Source organism: Carcharhinus amblyrhynchos, chromosome 4 (assembly GCF_965287045.1).
Source record: "Carcharhinus amblyrhynchos chromosome 4, sCarAmb.v2.hapA, whole genome shotgun sequence".
Taxonomy (NCBI): Eukaryota; Metazoa; Chordata; class Chondrichthyes; order Carcharhiniformes; family Carcharhinidae; genus Carcharhinus; species Carcharhinus amblyrhynchos.
The window spans coordinates 98,695,743-98,713,407 of record NC_137327.1 but is presented as its reverse complement, the minus strand read 5'-3'; the positions used below and the strand labels follow the sequence as shown (position 1 = coordinate 98,713,407).

At 42.8% G+C, this 17,665-nt stretch overlaps 1 protein-coding gene across 1 annotated transcript in view; it reads left to right on the top strand.

Moving 5' to 3' along the window:
- Positions 1-464: 464 nt before the first annotated feature.
- The window catches only part of siah2l (seven in absentia homolog 2 (Drosophila)-like), a 63,516-nt gene continuing 46,315 nt past the window's right edge, over positions 465-17,665 (top strand). The window contains exon 1 of the mRNA XM_080187632.1: positions 465-1,110. Coding sequence (XP_080043758.1) covers positions 676-1,110 — 435 coding nt within the window. The 5' untranslated portion in view covers positions 465-675. The remainder of the gene's footprint in view (positions 1,111-17,665) is intronic.

Sequence of the window (17,665 nt, the reverse complement as noted above, 5' to 3'; positions counted from 1 at the left end):
CATCTACTTTCGCTCAGGGAGCCGACGGAAAGCTCGCTAGCAGCAGAGGAACTACAACACCCGTCAAGCACTGCGCGCCGAGCAGGCTGACCCTTCGATTCACGTGACGGAACCAATGACGGCGCGGTCCCGCCCCCCGCTCTCAGCGACTCAGCGGCGCTGCTGTTAAGGGAGGACAGCTATGATTGGCTGTAATGATGGTGGTTGTTCCTGATTGGTTGTAGTGATGATGGTTGGCTCTGATTGGCTGTAGTGATGGAGACGGGTTCGGACTGGCTGCGATGCTGGAGGCGGGCACTGAACGGAGACGAGTGCTGATGGGCTGTAGTGATGAAGGCGCGCTCTGATTGGCTGCAGCAATGGAGGTGGACTTTAATTGGCTGCGGTAATGGAGGCGGGCTCTGATTGGCTGCGATGACGACGGGCAGAGACACGCCCCCCCGGTTTCGGTTGCACGGCGAAGCGCTGCCGCCATGTTGACGCAGGGCCGTGCGACAGGACGCTGGCTTCAGGAATAATAATAATAATGATGGCGTTAATAACAAGGAAAGGACGAGGCTGAGCGATCGGCAGCGCAGTTTAACCGGGCGATTGTTTTTGTTGTGTTTATTTCAGAGAGTGGGATCGATTTCGTCCTTGTTTTTGAATGCGCTGTCGGCCGGAGCGCTGTTCGCCATGAGCCGACCGTCGTCAGCCGGCGGCGGGAAAACGGGCAAACACACGGCGGCAGCGGCGGCCGTGGCGGCGGCAGCGGGTGCGGGGGGAGGAGGAGGAGGAGGAGGAGGAGGTGGTGGAGGAGGAGGAGCGGGGAGCGGCAATCCAGCCATCGCGGCGGCCGCGGCGGCGGCTGCAGCAGCAGCAGCGGCCGCAGCCGCGGCAGCCGGAGGAGGATCCACCCCGCCTCAGCCCGAACTCACTTCTCTGTTCGAGTGCCCGGTCTGTTTTGATTATGTGCTGCCACCCATCCTGCAGTGCCAGGCCGGGCACCTGGTGTGTAACCAGTGCCGGCAGAAACTTTCCTGCTGTCCGACCTGTAGGGGCCCCCTCACCCCCAGCATCAGGAACTTGGCCATGGAGAAGGTAGCTTCCACCATCCCTTTCCCATGCAAGGTGAGTGTTGTTAAGCTGCGCCTGGTAACTTTCAGCGGCAGTTGTGTGAAACGTGGGCAGTTCAAGCTCCCCTGCATCAGGTGTTTTTTTCTGGGCTCCTAATGTTTGCAAACAGATAAAAGCTCTGGATGGTTGTAGTTCTCTTTCTGGCCAGCTGTGAAACTTACTGTAGGTTCTTATGAAGTACCACTGTTGTCGTTTCTTATATTAAGGTACGTTACTTATATTCCACGGTATAATCCTTTTAGTGAATTAAAAAAACCTTAGTTGTCAGTGAAGATCGGCTGAAGAGAGTAATAAGATTCAGACTTTCTCAAGTTGAAATGTCTCCTTTTCAGATTCTTTTGGAGATCTCTGGTCAGCTGTGAATACTTATTGTAGATTCATATATGGTAACAGTATTGTAGTTTCTTATATGAAGAGACTCTGGTTATTTATGTTCCATAGTATAAGCATTTTAGATATCTTAAAAAAGATCCATAGTTGTCAAAGAAGATCTGCTGAAGAGAGTAATAAGATTATCTCAAATTGTGCCTTGAGACGGTCAGAATCTTTCTACTTTTCAGATTATTTTGGAGATCTATGAAGCCTATTAAAGTGCATCCCTGGCATTGATGTGTCATTTAGTTATTATGACTGTGGATGGAGCTAATGGTTGCCTGTTCTGAAATTTTGAAGCTAGATTTCTAATTGTGATTACATATCTTGGGATTTTGATGCTGCAATATATTTATTATTGTCAATTAGTAAACCTTGTTATGTATTTGAATTCTTCCAACCTTTGTTTTTGTTGCATGCTTCTGCTGTTCCTTTCCTGATTTTTGCTGTGATTCACTGATTTGATCATTTCTTAACTGATCTAAGTTTCTACTATTGTTACTATCTCATTCTCCTGTGTCCTCTTGTTCAAAAAGTGTGGGAGACTAAAACAGAATCATGGACCAGTTAGCTTAACTTCTCAGTGGAAAAATGTCAGGATCAATTTTAAATGATATAATTACAAAGCATTTATAAATGCATAATATAATCAAGCAGAGTCAATAGGGTTTCATGAAGGGAAATCATGCCTGACAAATTTATTCAAATTCTTTGAGGCAATAACAAGCAGGATAGATAAAGGGAAATCGGTAGATATTATATACTTGGATTTCCAAAAGCATTCGATAAGGTATTCACAAAAGGCTACTTAATAAGAACCCATGGTATTGGGGGTAGTATAGCATGGATAAAGGATTGGCTAACTGATAGAAGACAGAGCTGGGAGAAGAGGGACAATTTCAGGATGGCAACTTGTAACTAATGGTGTGCCACATGGATCGATATTGTGGCCACAATTATTTACGATATATTAATGACTTGGATGAGGGAAGTGAATGTACCATTGCTAAGTTTGCAGATGACACAAAGATGGGTGGGAAGGCAATTGATGAGGATTTATACAGGTTAAATGAGTGGACAAAAACCTGGCAGATGGAATATAATGTTGGAAAATATGAAGTTGTGCCCTTTGGTAGGAAGAATAAAGGAGTTGAATATTATCTAAATGGAGAAACACTGCAGAAACTTGCAGCAAAGAGGAATTTGAGGGTCTTTGTGTATAAATTTCAAAAAGCTAGCATGCAAGTTCAGTAGGCAGAAGAAATATTGGCCTTTATTTCAAAGGGAATGGAGTATCAAAGTAGGGAAGACTTGCACAAGGCAGTAGATGGACTACACCTGGAGATACTGTAAATAGTTTTGATCCCCTTTATCTGAAGAAAAATATACTGGCATTGGCAGCATTCCAGAGAAGGTTCACCAGATCGATCCCTGGTGTGGAGGTATTTTCTTGGGAGAGGTTGAATGGGTTGGGCCGTGGAGAAGGTGGCTTCCGCCATCCCTTTCCCATGCAAGGCGAGTGTTGTACAGCTGTGTCAGGTAACTGTCAGCGGTAATTGTGTGAAAGGTGGGCAGTTTAAGCTCCCCTTGCATCAGGTTTAGAAGAAATTCTTCTTTACTTATATGTCTCAATAACTTCATTGAGACATATAGGTGTCTTGGGGGAACTTGACAGGGTAGATGTTGAGAGACTGTTCCTCTTTTGGGAGAGTTTAGGAGCAGAGCAGATGCATGAGTTGCAAAAACCCAGCTTGCAGGTGCACCAGGTGGTCAGGAAGGCAAATGGGATGCTGGCCTTCATAGCGAGGGGGATTGAATATAAAAGTAGGGAGGTCTTGCTGCAGCTGTATAGGGCATTGGTGAGGCCGCAGCTGGAGTAGTATGTGCAGTTTTGGGCGCCGTACTTACGCAAGGATATTTTGGCCTTGGAGGGAGTGCAGAGGAGGTTTACTAGGCTGATGCTGGAGTTGAGGGGGTTGAACTATGAGGAGAGGCTGAATAAACTAGGCTTGTACTCGTTAGAGTTTAGAAGAATGAGGGGAGATCTCATTTGAGACATATAAGTTGATGAGTGGGATGGATAGGATAGAGGTGGAGAGACTCTTCCCGCTCAGAAATGACAGTAGGACTAGGGGGCACAGCCTCAAGATAAAGGGGGGGTGGTTTAGAACAGAGTTGAGGAAGAATTTCTTCACTCAAAGGGTGGTGAATCTCTGGAATTCTCTGCCCATTGAAGTGGTGGAGGCTGCCTTGCTAAATATTTTTAAGACGTGGGTTGATGGGTTTTTGATAAGCGAGGGGATTAAGGGTTATGGGGAGAGGGTGGGAATGTGGAACTGAGCCACGACAGATCAGCCATGATCTTATTGAATGGCGGGGCAGGCTTGAAGGGCTAGATGGCCTACTCCTGCTCCTATTTCTTATGTTCTCAGAGCAAGCGGTCACCCATTTAAGTTGGCGATGCGGGTACTGAATCTTTGGAACTCATTACTGCAGAGAGTTGTAGAGGCTGGGTGTTCAAAGCTGAGATGGATAGATTTTTAATCAGTGAGGAAATCAAGAGTTATGGAGCATGGACATGAAAGTGGAGTTGAAGATTATACCAGATCAGTCATGTACCAGAATTTTACTGCTTTGCTCACCCCAGGCTCGTAAGATCTGGCCCGTGGCCAATGGAAAATGCCATTCTGTGAGCCTCGCCCACCCTGATTCTGGGCCAGGTGTGGTGGTAAAATTCTGGCCATGATCACGTTGAATGGTGGAGCAGATTCAGTGGGTCAAATGTCTTACGTCCATTGCATCTTATGGTCTCTGCATTCATTTGACCTCCCTATTAACATAATTGGTGTCTTTGTTGCTTCATTCTCTTCCTAATTTTCTGTTCTTCAGCTCACCCAACCCTTATCACAATGCAAAATATCTTGCAAGCATGCCACTCTCCACACACAATCTCATTGCCTGTGAGCTGAATATTGCTTGCTATTGCAATATTAGAGTTTTGGAGGTGGAAATAGAGGTTGGAGTTGCAATGTTATTAAATAATTCTTAATAGTGCTCAAACATAAGGAATGCACTGAAGATGAGGAAGGCCTGCAGACAGTTGTGGGAGATCTGAGAACAGCTGGACAATAAAAGGTGATTTTAAATATGATGTGGGTATGCCGGTGTTGGACTGGCGTAAACACAGTAAAAAGTCTGACAACACCAAGTTTTAGTCCAACCGATTTATTTGATAATAGACTCACAAGCTTTTGGGGCTAGAAGGGGCTAACCCCGAAAGCTTGTGAGTCTATTATCAAATAAATCGGTTGGACTAAAACCTGGTGTTGTCAGACTTTTTACTGATTTTAAATATGCCAGGAGAAACTGGAGTAGAGATTATACAATTGGTGGATGCGTTTCTGAATATCTTGTGGTTTCTGCTTAGCTCAGCAACTTTCAAATTCAAGTAGTGGTACCGATTTCTAGTAAAATAAAGAAAGGTAACATTGTAGGAGAACGATTTTTCAAATAAAAGAATTAAAGCTACTGGGTAAAAATTAAACACTGTGGACTGGAAAACAGCAACATTAAAGTATCTGACCCAAAGTAAGTGATAAAGTTGGAAACTAGATGGCAAATTAGCAGTGGAAAATAATGACAAATTTGCTTCTGTTGACAAATGGTGATCAAAAACAAAATTAGGGTTAATATGGAAAGAAAAAGAAAAATATGAACTGTAGTGTGGCTGAGAAAAGGAAGATTAAAAATGTAGTGAATATTAAAATCTTTCAGATAATGTGAAATCTAAAACAAGCATGTCCAAATAGAGGACAACAATGAAAAGTGGAAGAGGTGGTTTACTTGATATTGAAATTGTAGTAAAATATTGAATATGGGATGGCCATTATTTCCAACAACATGAAGTGCCTGAGAGAGAGAACAATTTATTGTTAGATATAACTGTTGGAAAAATGCTGAAGAAATCAGCAGAAATAGAGGTGGCCAAATCACAACCTCTGTAGGCATAAATCTTGTTGATAAAGGACTTGATGCGTATATATACTGCAATTATTTTACATATGTAAATTCTACTATGGGACTGGGAGTAGCTGATGCAACAGCTTTGTTAATTCCAAATCTGTTGGGTTGTCGGTTGTGAGCCAACTCTTTGAATCCATATTCAAGATAAAATTAGTGAGTATTCAGAAGTTTTGGTTTAATTAAACAACTAATGTGGACTTGCTATTGTCATGTTTGACTTTTCTGAATTGAGAATGTAGCTTGACGAAAAAGGAATTGTGTATATGAATTTTCAGAAGGCATTTGTTATAGTGTCTCAAGGTTTGTTGGAAAAAAACATGACTAATGTATCTGAGAAAATGTAGCACTATGGAAAGCAAGTAATTGTAATTGGATGTTGCTTGGATTTAAAAAGTGTTAGGAGTGGTATGCTCTGGGACTTTGCACTGGATCCACACTTATGCTTGGTCTATGTATGGGTAATTTGGGATTAGGGAGCACAATCCTAAAAGTTTGTCAATGTGTAAGTAAGGGATTTTGTTGAACAATAAGGAAAGCTTTAACTGACTTTAGGAGGACAGATGGGGTCAGCAGGATGACAGATGGTGCTTTAATTTAAATGAGTGTATGGTAATGCATCTTATGAGGAAGTACAACAAATGGGACTATGTACTAAACCGAGACTGATGTGTTTGATACAGAAATATGGGGCCGGGGAGGGGGGTAGAAATCCTTGGATGTCTAGGTACAAATAGATGAAATCATTAAAAGGCCCAACAGCAAACTGGGAACCTGAAGACGCAAATTTATAAAATTACATGTACATATCTGGACATTTGGTTATAGAAAGGACATTAAAGCCATGGAATGAGGAGGCAGTGATCAATTTAAAATCTTGACTGATTAGAAGAGAGATGCTCTTTTATGCAGAGGGCTATTGGAGCATAGATTGCTTTGTCATAGAAGGTGGTTAGGACAAAGAACATTACATAATTTAAGTAAAAGTGGATCCTGTTTTTGGAACTGTGACATACGCAGGGCCGTAGGGAGAGAGAAGAGCAGTGGGATTAGTTATCAGTTGTTACTGCCAGAAGCTGGAGCTTGCGTTATGGACTGAAATGGTCCTCTCCTGTCCTGTAAGCTTTATTGACTTCATTAAATCTGTTCCACTGATTTCGAAGTAGTCCACACATTGACTTTGCCTTGTCCACTTATATTCTAATGTCTGCTGTTCAGTATCCCTCCCACGTTTGATTTCTTCAATATTGTAGCAAACTGTGTTGCCCTACATCTGCTATTGAACTATGGCATCAGCTTCTTATAATTCCACACCTAGCTGCCTCAACCTAATTCTACATCTTCCTGAATACTTTTCCTATGACTGTTGTATGCAGTACTCCCTCTAGATTCCCCTCTCTGTTATATGCTTATCCAACTTTCCCTTAAATGCATCTATACTGTTTGTCACAACCTCTCCATGTGGTAATAAAGTTCTTACATTTCCATCACTCGCTGGGTGAAGAAATATTTTTAAATTCCATATTTGATTTATCAATGACTGAAAGAAAGCTGGTAAAGAGCGTGGCTTAACCACTTTGCAGCCCTGAGAAGAGTCTCAACCTTTGCAATGAAGAAAATGATGGAGCACAAGATAGGAAGATGTATGCTTTACCCTGAAACAAAACGTTGATGGTGGAATTGCATTGGCTGGTGCCTCTTATCTAACCTTAATTCAAACTTCCATTTTACCTTGCTCAATGGCCAACTTATTGCTACTCCCTTGCTAAACCCCATTCCTTCTGGGATTTCCCCTTTTTGATGAAAGCGAGACTGGAGCAGTGCCTACCAAGCTGTTGCCCCTTGTTGCAACATCTTCCTCACTTCTTTGGGGTCAACTCTTGAATTTCCTGTCAGTCCCTTGATTCAGTTAGTAGCAGACTGACCTCTTGAGACAAGATTGTTGGCTCCAGCTGACAACTCAGTTGAATGATGGGGAAGTTTCTATAGACACACTTTTAATGAAATACAGATCTATGTTGAAATCAACGCTGTGTTGCTAATTACCTAAAGTTGGCCATGGTCTTCCATTTCTAGTGATTGTCATGTTCAGTGTGTCCCATCGTACTTCAAAGTCAATGATTTCTATTTGTACAGACAAGCATGGAGGCCAGTTTTGTGCACAGTCCCACAATCTGCAGAGATGAATGATCAGCTAATCTGATTTTGGTATTGATGGGTAGATATTGTTTAGGATGTAGGGGAGAATTAACCTTGCTGTCTTCAAATAACGCCTTTGGATCCCAATGTTTACCTGATTAAGGCCATGGGCGTTTGTCTTTCAGATGAAATGTTAAACCAATGAAACATTCCCTCTTGTTGCATTAAAGTTTCAGCCTAGGTTATGCTCGCTACTATTTGAATGGGGCTTCAACTCAGCAATTGTCTCATAAGTGTAAGAATCAAGCTGAGATCCAGTCCGTAGAAACCATGTGTCTCATCAATCGCTCTACTGCTTATCAGGAATCATAGCATGGTTACAGCACAAAGGAAGGCCAGTCAGCCTGTCAGGAATATGCTGACTCTCTGTAAGAACAATTCAGTTACTCACAGTCCCCTGTCATTTCCCTGCAACTCTTGCTGAAAACTTTCTCTTCTGAGCTGCAAAACCAATTCCCTTTTGAATGTCACAATTGAAACACCCTCTTGGGCACTAAATTCAATGTTCTAACCTCTTGCTGTGTGAAAGAAGTTTTCTTGTATCACCTTCAGTCCTTTTAGCAATGACCTTAAATCTCCATGCTCTGATTCACGCCCCCTTCTGCCAATGGGAATAGTTTATTGCTCTTTTGTCTAGACTGTCATGATTTTGTGCACTTCAATTAAATTTCTTCTCGTCCTTCTCTGCTTACTGGATACTGTTAACACAATGCCTGTCTAATTACAGCTGTTTTTGGTCTCAAACTTATGCTGCCCTAAGCCAAATCCATGCCCGACCCCTTGCTCTCAGCCTAACCTCATCCTTTTGGGGAAGTGTCTAGCTTGACATAATTGTTCAGCCAATATGAGGGAGGGTAATGATTTATTGATATGTAATATACCCTTTTTGAGGTGTTCTGCAGCAGCAGTTTTTGAATAAAAGCTTATAGCCCGAATCAGAAAAGAACTTATCAAGATACAAATTCAGTCTTTTAGAGCTACAACTTGTGGAATGGAGACATTTTGAAGCAAACTTGAATTGAAGGAGTTTGGATAATACTTGGAATCTCATGAATTTGTATTAATAAAGCAGAAATTCTGTTTGTGGCACATGTGATGGCCATGAATTTTTCTTAAAAGAACCATTGGTGAATTATGTACTGGGACAGCACATCAAAATAAAATTCACAGTCCGGATAATGTGTAACATCTCTTAGTATGTGTGCTTAATTCTATTCATGCAGAGCATCATGCTGTGGTGGCTTTGCTGCTTTGACAACTTGCTGCCAAATTGCCCTGATGGTTCTGATTCCTGATATTGAAGAAGGGAGCATTTCAGTGCTGAAAAATCAGGATGCTTGTAACTTCAAAGCCATCTTGTATTCTCAAAAATCATTTAAAAGTTTTTCACTAGCTTGAAAACAAACCCATTAAAATTAATTTGATTATTTGTTATTTAAGGATCTGGGCATTACAGTGTCAGCAACAAAACACTATGAGCACAAACTGGAATGCATATTGTCCTCCCATGTACTGCTTGCACTCCATTTGCTGCATTGTTTCCAGTTTGTACTGGAACTTGAGTGCACTCCGGAAAGTTCAAGATTTCATTTCATTGCGCAAGGCATTTCAAAGTGAAATTCTTTCAAGCCCATTTAGAGCTGGTTAAGTTGTGTATGCTGAAACTACACTGGCTGAATTTGAGTTATTTTTGAAAAGAAGCTGATTCAAGACCATTTAAAATATAATTGAGGACAGTTTTTTAAAAGTGAAACAAATATGAATTTAATGGAGCCTGGTAACGTAGCTTGATCACATCTGGGTGGAACCGAGCTTAGAGACTTTTTGTTAGCTTCTAGGGGATTTTCACGGTAACTTCATGTATGTCTACTTGTGACTAATAAATAAATTTTTTTTCTTTTACTTTTCTGATATGCAGAAACTGTCACGATTCATTTGTCTCTAAGTGGTACTTTAATTCATTTGTTGTGGTTTACTTGTGAGCTCCCATGTGATTGACATACCCAAAGTCCAGAGTGCTGAGGCACAGGTTGACACAGTTAAATCTTTGGTCATAGTCTGGCTGAAATAAATGTAGAGATAGAAACCAGTCACAATTCTGCAGTAAGATGTTTGCCAGTAAACAAGCAGAGCAAAAATAAATTAATCTCAGTAGTTGGTGTGTGTTTGCAAAGGGAATTCTAGATTGAGTATGTTAATAGCAGAGTAATAAATTGTTACATGGCCTGATGCTCTTATCATTCCAACATGCTATAAGTAATGCCATGAGTGTGCCACAAGCAAATGGCAGTAATATTCTGCTTTTTCAGGAGTCGTTCATTATAATTGCTAAGCCAGTTTGGAAGCTACTATTGTGAAACTGAACCTTGCAAGCCAGGAAAATTTCAGATTTGATGCCCAGTTTTGAGTCAAGCTGGTTTCAGGAATGCTGTTGTAACTAATTTAAACATTCCTGAGCTTGAAAACAGAAACAGGCCAGATTCCTTTTCCTGATTGCTGCGCAGTGACTTCTGCTTGAATGTGCATGGGTGAGACAGGAATTGAATTTAATTATGATGTTTAATGGCTGAAAAGCAAGTTGGCATTGACTATTGAGGTTGATATGAAGGATATTTTCCTCCTTGTGGGACCAGAGGCTAGATTATACAGAAACTAGAACACTTAGAGGTAGACAGTCAGAAGTACAATTGTGAAACTGGAAGAGCTAATATGGACATTTCCAAACACTATTTTGAAGTCAAAATAGTTGAGTTTACGAGAGGTTTTTTACTTTGATTAGAATTTGCGCTGGCTTTGAATTTTTTAATGAAACAGTAGTTACATTTGCCTTATGAAAATTATTCTAATTATATTTGGTATGGCATGGTGGCACAGTGCTTAGCACTGCTGCCTCATCGCTTCAGGGACCTGGATTTGATTCCCAGCTTGGGTCAGTCTGTGTGGAGTTTGCACATTTTCCCGCATCTGTATAATTAATCTAAACACTCCTGAGCTTGAAAACAGCCCAGTGATGTGCAGGTTAGATTGATTGACCATGCTAAATTGCTCCTTAGTGTCCCAAAATGCGTAAATTAGCGGGATTAGTGGGGTTATGGGGATAGGACCTGGGTGGTAAATCCTGTTGGTGCAGACCCAGTGTGCCAAATGACCTCCTTCTGCATTGTAGGGATTCTATGATTCGGAATTGTTAATTTTGTTTTAAAAAATACTCTGGTGGAAGGAAGAAACAGGCAAGAAATGCTTGGAAGCAGCCATAGAATCATAAAATCCAACACTGCAGAAGGAGACCATTTGGCCCATCAAGTTTGTACTGAACACAATCCCACCCAGGCCCTATCTCCATAACCCCATGCATTTACCCTAGCTAGTTTCCCTGATACTAAGCATGGCCAATCAACCTAACCCACATATCTTTGGACTGTGGGAGGAAACCGGAGCACCCGAAGGAAATCCACACCGATATGGATAGAATGTCTGTGTGGAACTTGCACAATGACCCAAGCTAGGAATTGAACCTGGGTTCCTGGAAATGTGAGGCAACAGTGCTAACAACTGTGCCACCCACCCATCTAATAAAGAATGTTATTATGCCAATCTTTAGCTCGTTTTTTTTTCTCTCTCCTCACCAATAATTTATTTGCTTTTAACCCAAACCAGACAGTTTTTCCAGGATAGACCTGATCCCTTGATTTTGAATGGGAGTTGATGGTAACATTTTGAATGAAGTTGAGATGGGTAGTTTGTCTTTGAGAGCAGTTCAATGTGGAAGGTTTAATTTGTCTTAAAATAACCAGTGCTCTGTCTCCAGGTGTATGTTTTGTAGGATATTGTAGAAATTTGTATAATTTCATACAGTTATATTTGTGCCTTGATTCAGGTTGTCTTGTTTGGTGTGCTGCAGCAAATCTGCTTGTGCCTGTGGCATTTAGTACAAAAGAATGTGTGGGGTTTTTGGCAGTATAAAAGATGTATTACATAAGCTTGTTTGACACACTTACTGTGCTTATGTTTCAGTGAAATTCAGTCCTTTACAAAATCCACATTTCTGACATTACAATTTAGGGCTGTCATTTTCCTTGGACACAGGGGGATTGTATGGGTCGAGTGGTGTGTCAAGTAGGCTGAACAACAATGCATTTATGCAAAATAGTAAAACATAACCTTTGTACTGTTGATGCCAATTATTTGAGGTGTTTCAAATAGGTGGTTCATAATTCATGTGCCTTAAAATGTAAACATTAATTTTAAGATTTAAAGTTTTGAATGGAGACAGAATTGGGACATTTGGTTGTGAAATTGATGCGCAATCCTGAAGTAAATACATTCCAACAAGTTAAAAGCTAACCTATGTTTGTAAAATAATGGTGATTCATATCTGGATAGAGTTAGGGGTTTTCAACAAAATAACCTAAATGCTAGCAATTCTGGAAAAAACAGTCAAACTCCATTAAAGAGATAAATTATTAATGAGTTATGTAATTACAGAATTACATTGAAGGTAAAATAATTTGTTTGCATTTCTGATTGCATCATCCCAAGCATGCCACATGCCGTTGCCAAAGTGATAATGATTCAGGGTGAAGCATGAATAGGAAGATTTGTTTGCTTACTTTTGTGTGTCTGATGACAGAAGCAAACAGTTCTGTTGGGTTTCATGTGGGAAAGGCAGCAGGAAGATATGCTCAGTTTTCCAGCCAGTGGAACAAGTCGACTGTGGTCCAAAAGGAGTCGCTAGAGTAACTTTGACAAGCTGTGGGAGACACTTGTATATCTGCTGGCCACCTGAATAGAGTTGAGGAATCTCCCAGTCATGATTTTGGTGCCCCCCACCCCCCTGCCAGAATGCCAGTCATGAGGTTGGTGCTTCCCCCCCCTCCCCAAGCTTTTGGATTAAAGCTAGAATATTAAGGAGAATTAAAGTACATTTCAGAGGACGCTGGTATACCTTTTGGGTTGGCCCCAGGAAGTATGAATGAACATTCAAGATCTTGCAAAATAAGGGAACTCCTAGTTGGGATGGGAAAGTAAGAAGTATAACTGAGTTTATATCATAAGTCCTAATTAGTTTGGTGTCAAGTTAATGGTACTTGCCTTGTTTCATTATTTTTGATAAACAATAATATTTAAGTTTTTTATAACAAATAACTTGGTGTCATTCTCTAAATCAATTGCTGCCTGTTCAGATTTCATTAAATATTAATTTATATTCGGCTTGGGTCACTGTCTGTGGAGTTTGCACATTCTCCCTGTGGCTGCGTGGGTTTTCTCCCACGGTCTGAAAGACGTGCTGGTTAGGTGCATTGATTCGAACAGGCGCTGGAGTGAGGTGACAGGGGAATTTCACAATAACGTCATTGCAGTATTACAACCTTACTTGTGACTAATAAATAAAATATTTACGTGTATAGTGCCTAGCAGGACTATAACAAATTATTCAGACTATTTGTAATTGTGATTGGAAACACTGGTGCGAATTTCTTTTGTGATCACCCTTATGTTTTCACTGCAACGACATGCCTGGATTGCTGTTGATGGTAAAGAAGGACTGTAGGAGAAGGGATAACCAGCTGTGGTTATCGAAGGAAAAAAAGGAGAGTATTAAATTAAAAGCTGATGCGTTCAGAGTGGCTAAAAATAGTGGGCGATTAGAAGATTGGGAAAGATTTAAAAATCAACAAAGAGTGACTAAGAAGGTGATAAAGAAAGGAAAGATAGAGGTTGAAGCTAAACTAGCACTAAATATAAAAATTGACAGTAAAAGCTTTTACAAACATATAAAAAAGAATAGGCTGGCTAGAGTGAACGTTGGACCCTTGGACGATGAGAGGGAGGATTTAGTGGTGGGCGATGACAAAATGTCTGAGGCTTTAAGTAAGTTTTTTGCCTCAGTCGTCACGGAGGAGGAAACAAATAGTTTGCCGGATATTAAAGATAGAAGGAGGGTAGAAGATGAGGGCCTAAATGCAATTACTATCACTAGAGAGGTGGTGCTTGATAGACTAATGGGACTGAAAGTGGACAAGTCCCCAGGACCGGATGGAATGCATCCCAGAGTTCTGAAAGAAATGGCAGAGGTGATAGTGGATGCCTTAGTAATTATTTATCAAAATTCGCTGGACTCCGGGGAAGTGCCGGAAGATTGGAAAACGGCTAATGTTACGCCGCTGTTTAAAAAAGGTAGCAGACAAAAGGCAGGGAACTATAGGCCGGTTAGCTTAACATCCGTAGTTGGAAAAATGCTAGAAGCCGTCATCAAAAAAGAAATAGCGAGGCACCTAGAAAAGAATGGTTTGATCGAGCAGAAGCAGCACGGATTCGTTAAGGGGAAGTTGTGTTTGACAAATTTATTGGATTTCTATGAGGATGTGACTAGTGCGGTAGACAGAGGGGAACCGGTGGATGTGGTGTTTTTAGGTTTCCAAAAGGCATTTGATAAGGTGCCTCACAAAAGGTTGCTACAGAAGGTTAGGGTGCACGGAGTTGGGGGTAAGGTGTTAGCGTGGATAGAGGATTGGCTGTCTAATAGGAAGCAAAGAGTTGGTATCAATGGGTGCTGTTCTGGTTGGCAGTTGGTGACTAGTGGAGTGCCGCAGGATCGGTGCTGGGGCCTCAACTGTTTACCATTTATATAGATGACCTGGAGGAGGGGGCTGAGAGTAGGATGATGAAATTTGTTGATGGCACGAAGATGAGTGGAAAAGCAAATTGCATGGAGGGTGTGGAAAGTCTGCAGAGAGATCTGGATAGGCTGAGCAAGTGGGTGAGGACCTGGCAGATGGAGTATAATGTTAGCAAGTGTGAGGTTATCCACTTTGGCAGAAATAATAGTAGGAGGGATTATTATTTAAAAGGCAAAGCTGCAGCATGCTGCGGTGCAGAGGGACCTGGGGGTCCTTGTGCATGAGTCGCAAAAACCCAGTCTGCAGGTGCAGCAGGTGATCAAGAAGGCGAATGGAATGTTGGCCTTTATAGCGAGGAGGATAGCATATAAAAGTAGGGAGGTCTTGCTGCAACTGTACAGGGTACTGGTGAGGCCGCAGCTGGAGTACTGTGTGCAGTTTTGGTCACCGCACTTGCGGAAGGATATATTGGCCTTGGAGGGAGTGCAGAGGAGGTTCACTAGGCTGATACCGGAGATGAGGGGGTTGGACTATGAAGAAAGACTAAATAGACTGGGTCTGTACTCATTGGAGTTTAGAAGGATGAGGGGGGGATCGTATAGAGACGTATAAGATAATGAAGGGGCTGGATAGGGTAGAGGTAGAGAGATTCTTCCCGCTTAGAAAGGATAGCAGGACTAGAGGACACAGCCTCAAGATGATGGGGGGAGCAGTTTAGATCAGAGTTGAGGAGGAACTTCTTTACTCAAAGGGTGGTGAATCTCTAGAATTCTCTGCCCATTGAAGTGGTGGACGCTACCTCGCTAAATAAGAGGGGGCTGTTGAGCGGAGGAAGGGGGGTGGGGAGCGGATGAAGGGGAGTGGGGAGCGGATGCCTCAGCCTCTCAATCTGCATAACAGGTTTGAGGTTCTTGCTTCCAGTCTGGACGAGAACGAGGGAGGTGAGGTTGGTGAGCAAACTGCACGCGGTACAGTGATGCAGCAGGACATAGGCAAAGAGAAGGTGAAAAGGAACGTAGTAGTAATTGGGGATAGTGGGGTTAAGGGTATTGACACTGTCCTTTGTCACAATGACAAAGTGCACAGAAGGGTGTGTTGTCTGCCTGGTGCTCGGGTCCGGGATGTCGCATCTGGGCTGTAGAGGAACCTGGAATGGGAGGGTGAGAATCCAGTCGTTGTGGTACATGTGGGTGCCAACGACGTAGGCAAAATGCAAACTGAGGATCTGGGGAGGGAGTATGAAAAGCTGGGAATGGAATTAAAAAGTAGAACCGACAAGGTGGTTATCTCTGGACTACTGCCTGAACCGAGTGCAGACGGGCGTAAGGTTGATAAGATTAAGGAAGTGAATGGGTGGCTCAGGGATTGGTGTGGGAGGAATGGGTTTGAATTTATGGGGCATTGGCATCAGTATTGGGGTAGCTGGGACCTGTTTGGGCGGGATGGGGTTGGTCTGAACCGTGCTGGGACCAGAGTCCTGGCTAATCGTGTAAATAGGACTGTAGACAGGGCTTTAAACTAATTGGGGGGGGGGGAGGGTGCGAGGGTAGGTGACATTACGGGGGCTAAAGTTAAGGAGAGGGTACAGGTAAGGGAAGAGGCTGAGGATGTCCCAATAATAAAGGGAGTAGGGGGCGTGAGTATGGTTGGTGGCGTTCTGGCAAATAGAGTCCAGATGAAGGCACTTTATCTGAATGCACGAAGCATTCGGAATAAAGTGGATGAGCTGGTGGCGCAGATCAGCACAAATGGATGTGATCTGGTGGCCATTACAGAGACGTGGCTGCAAGGTGACAGGGATTGGGAGCTGAATGTCCAGGGGTATCAAGTGTTTAGGAAGGATAGGCGAGAGGAAAAAGGGGGGGGCGTTGCTCTGCTGATTAAGGATAGCATCAGGGTGGTAGCAAGGGATGATATAGAAACCAAAGAGCAGAATGTGGAATCGTTATGGGTGGAGATTAGGAACAGCAAAGGGAGGAAGACGCTGGTGGGTGTCGTCTATAGGCCCCCGAATAATGATCTGGAGGTGGGGCGGGCTGTTAACGCGCAAATAAGTGCGGCGTGCAGGAATGGAACGGCCGTAATTATGGGAGATTTCAATCTGCATATCGATTGGTCGACCCATGTTGGACGCGGTGGGCTCGAGGAGGAGTTCTTGGAATGCTGCCGGGATAATTTCCTTGAACAGTGTGTGTTGGAGCCGACGAGGGAGCGAGCTATCTTGAATCTGGTGTTATGTAATGAGGCGGGTAGAATTAGGGACCTTGCGGTGAAGGATCCTCTTGGGGAGAGTGATCATTGCATGGTGGAGTTTCTGGTGCAGATGGAGGAGGAGAAAGTGGGTTCCCGGACGTGCGTCCTTTGTTTGAACAGAGGGGAGTACGGTAGGATGAGAGAAGAATTGGCGAATGTTGACTGGGGGAGCGTGTTGGAAGGTAGGTCTGCTGATGAGCAGTGGAGGATCTTTAAGGAGATCTTTCTTGGTGCTCAGCAGAAATTTATTCTGATGGTTAAAAAGGACTGTAGGAGGAGAGGTAATAAGCCGTGGATAACGAAGGAGGTGAAGGAAAGTGTTAAATTAAAAGCGGAGGTGTTTAGAGTAGCTAAGAGTAGTGGGCGAGAAGAGGATTGGGAGAGGTTTAAATGTCAACAAAGATTGACAAAGAAGTTGATAAAGAAGGGTAGGAGAAACTATGAAGCTGGGCTAGCGCTTAATATAAAAAAGGATAGCAAGAGTTTTTATAAATATATAAAAAGGAAGAGGCTGGCTAGGGTGAACGTTGGACCCTTAGAGGATGAGAAGGGGGACTTAGTGGTAGGGGATGGAAAATGGCTGAGGTCTTGAATAACCTTTTTGTTTCGGTCTTCACGGAGGAAGATGTGAATAATTTGCCGGGTGTTAGCAATGGTAGGACAGGAGGGTCTCAATGACGTTATTGTTACTGGAGAGGCAGTGCTCAACAGACTGGAGGGACTGATTGTGGACAAGTCCCCAGGACCGAATGGAATGCATCCGAGGGTTCTGAAAGAAATGGCGGAGGTGATAGTGGATGCCTTGGTGGTTATTTTCCAAACGTCGCTGGATTCCGGGGAAGTGCCGGAAGATTGGAAAGCGGCTAATGTTATGCTGTTGTTTAAGAAGGGTGGCAGGCAAAAGGCAGGGAATTATAGGCCGGTTAGTTTAACGTCTGTTGTAGGTAAAATGGTAGAATCCGTCATCAAGGAGGAAATAGCGAGGCATCTTGAGGGGAATTGCTTGATAGAGCAGACGCAGCACGGTTTCGTTAAGGGGAAGTCGTGTCTGACAAATTTATTGGAGTTCTATGAGGATGTGTCTA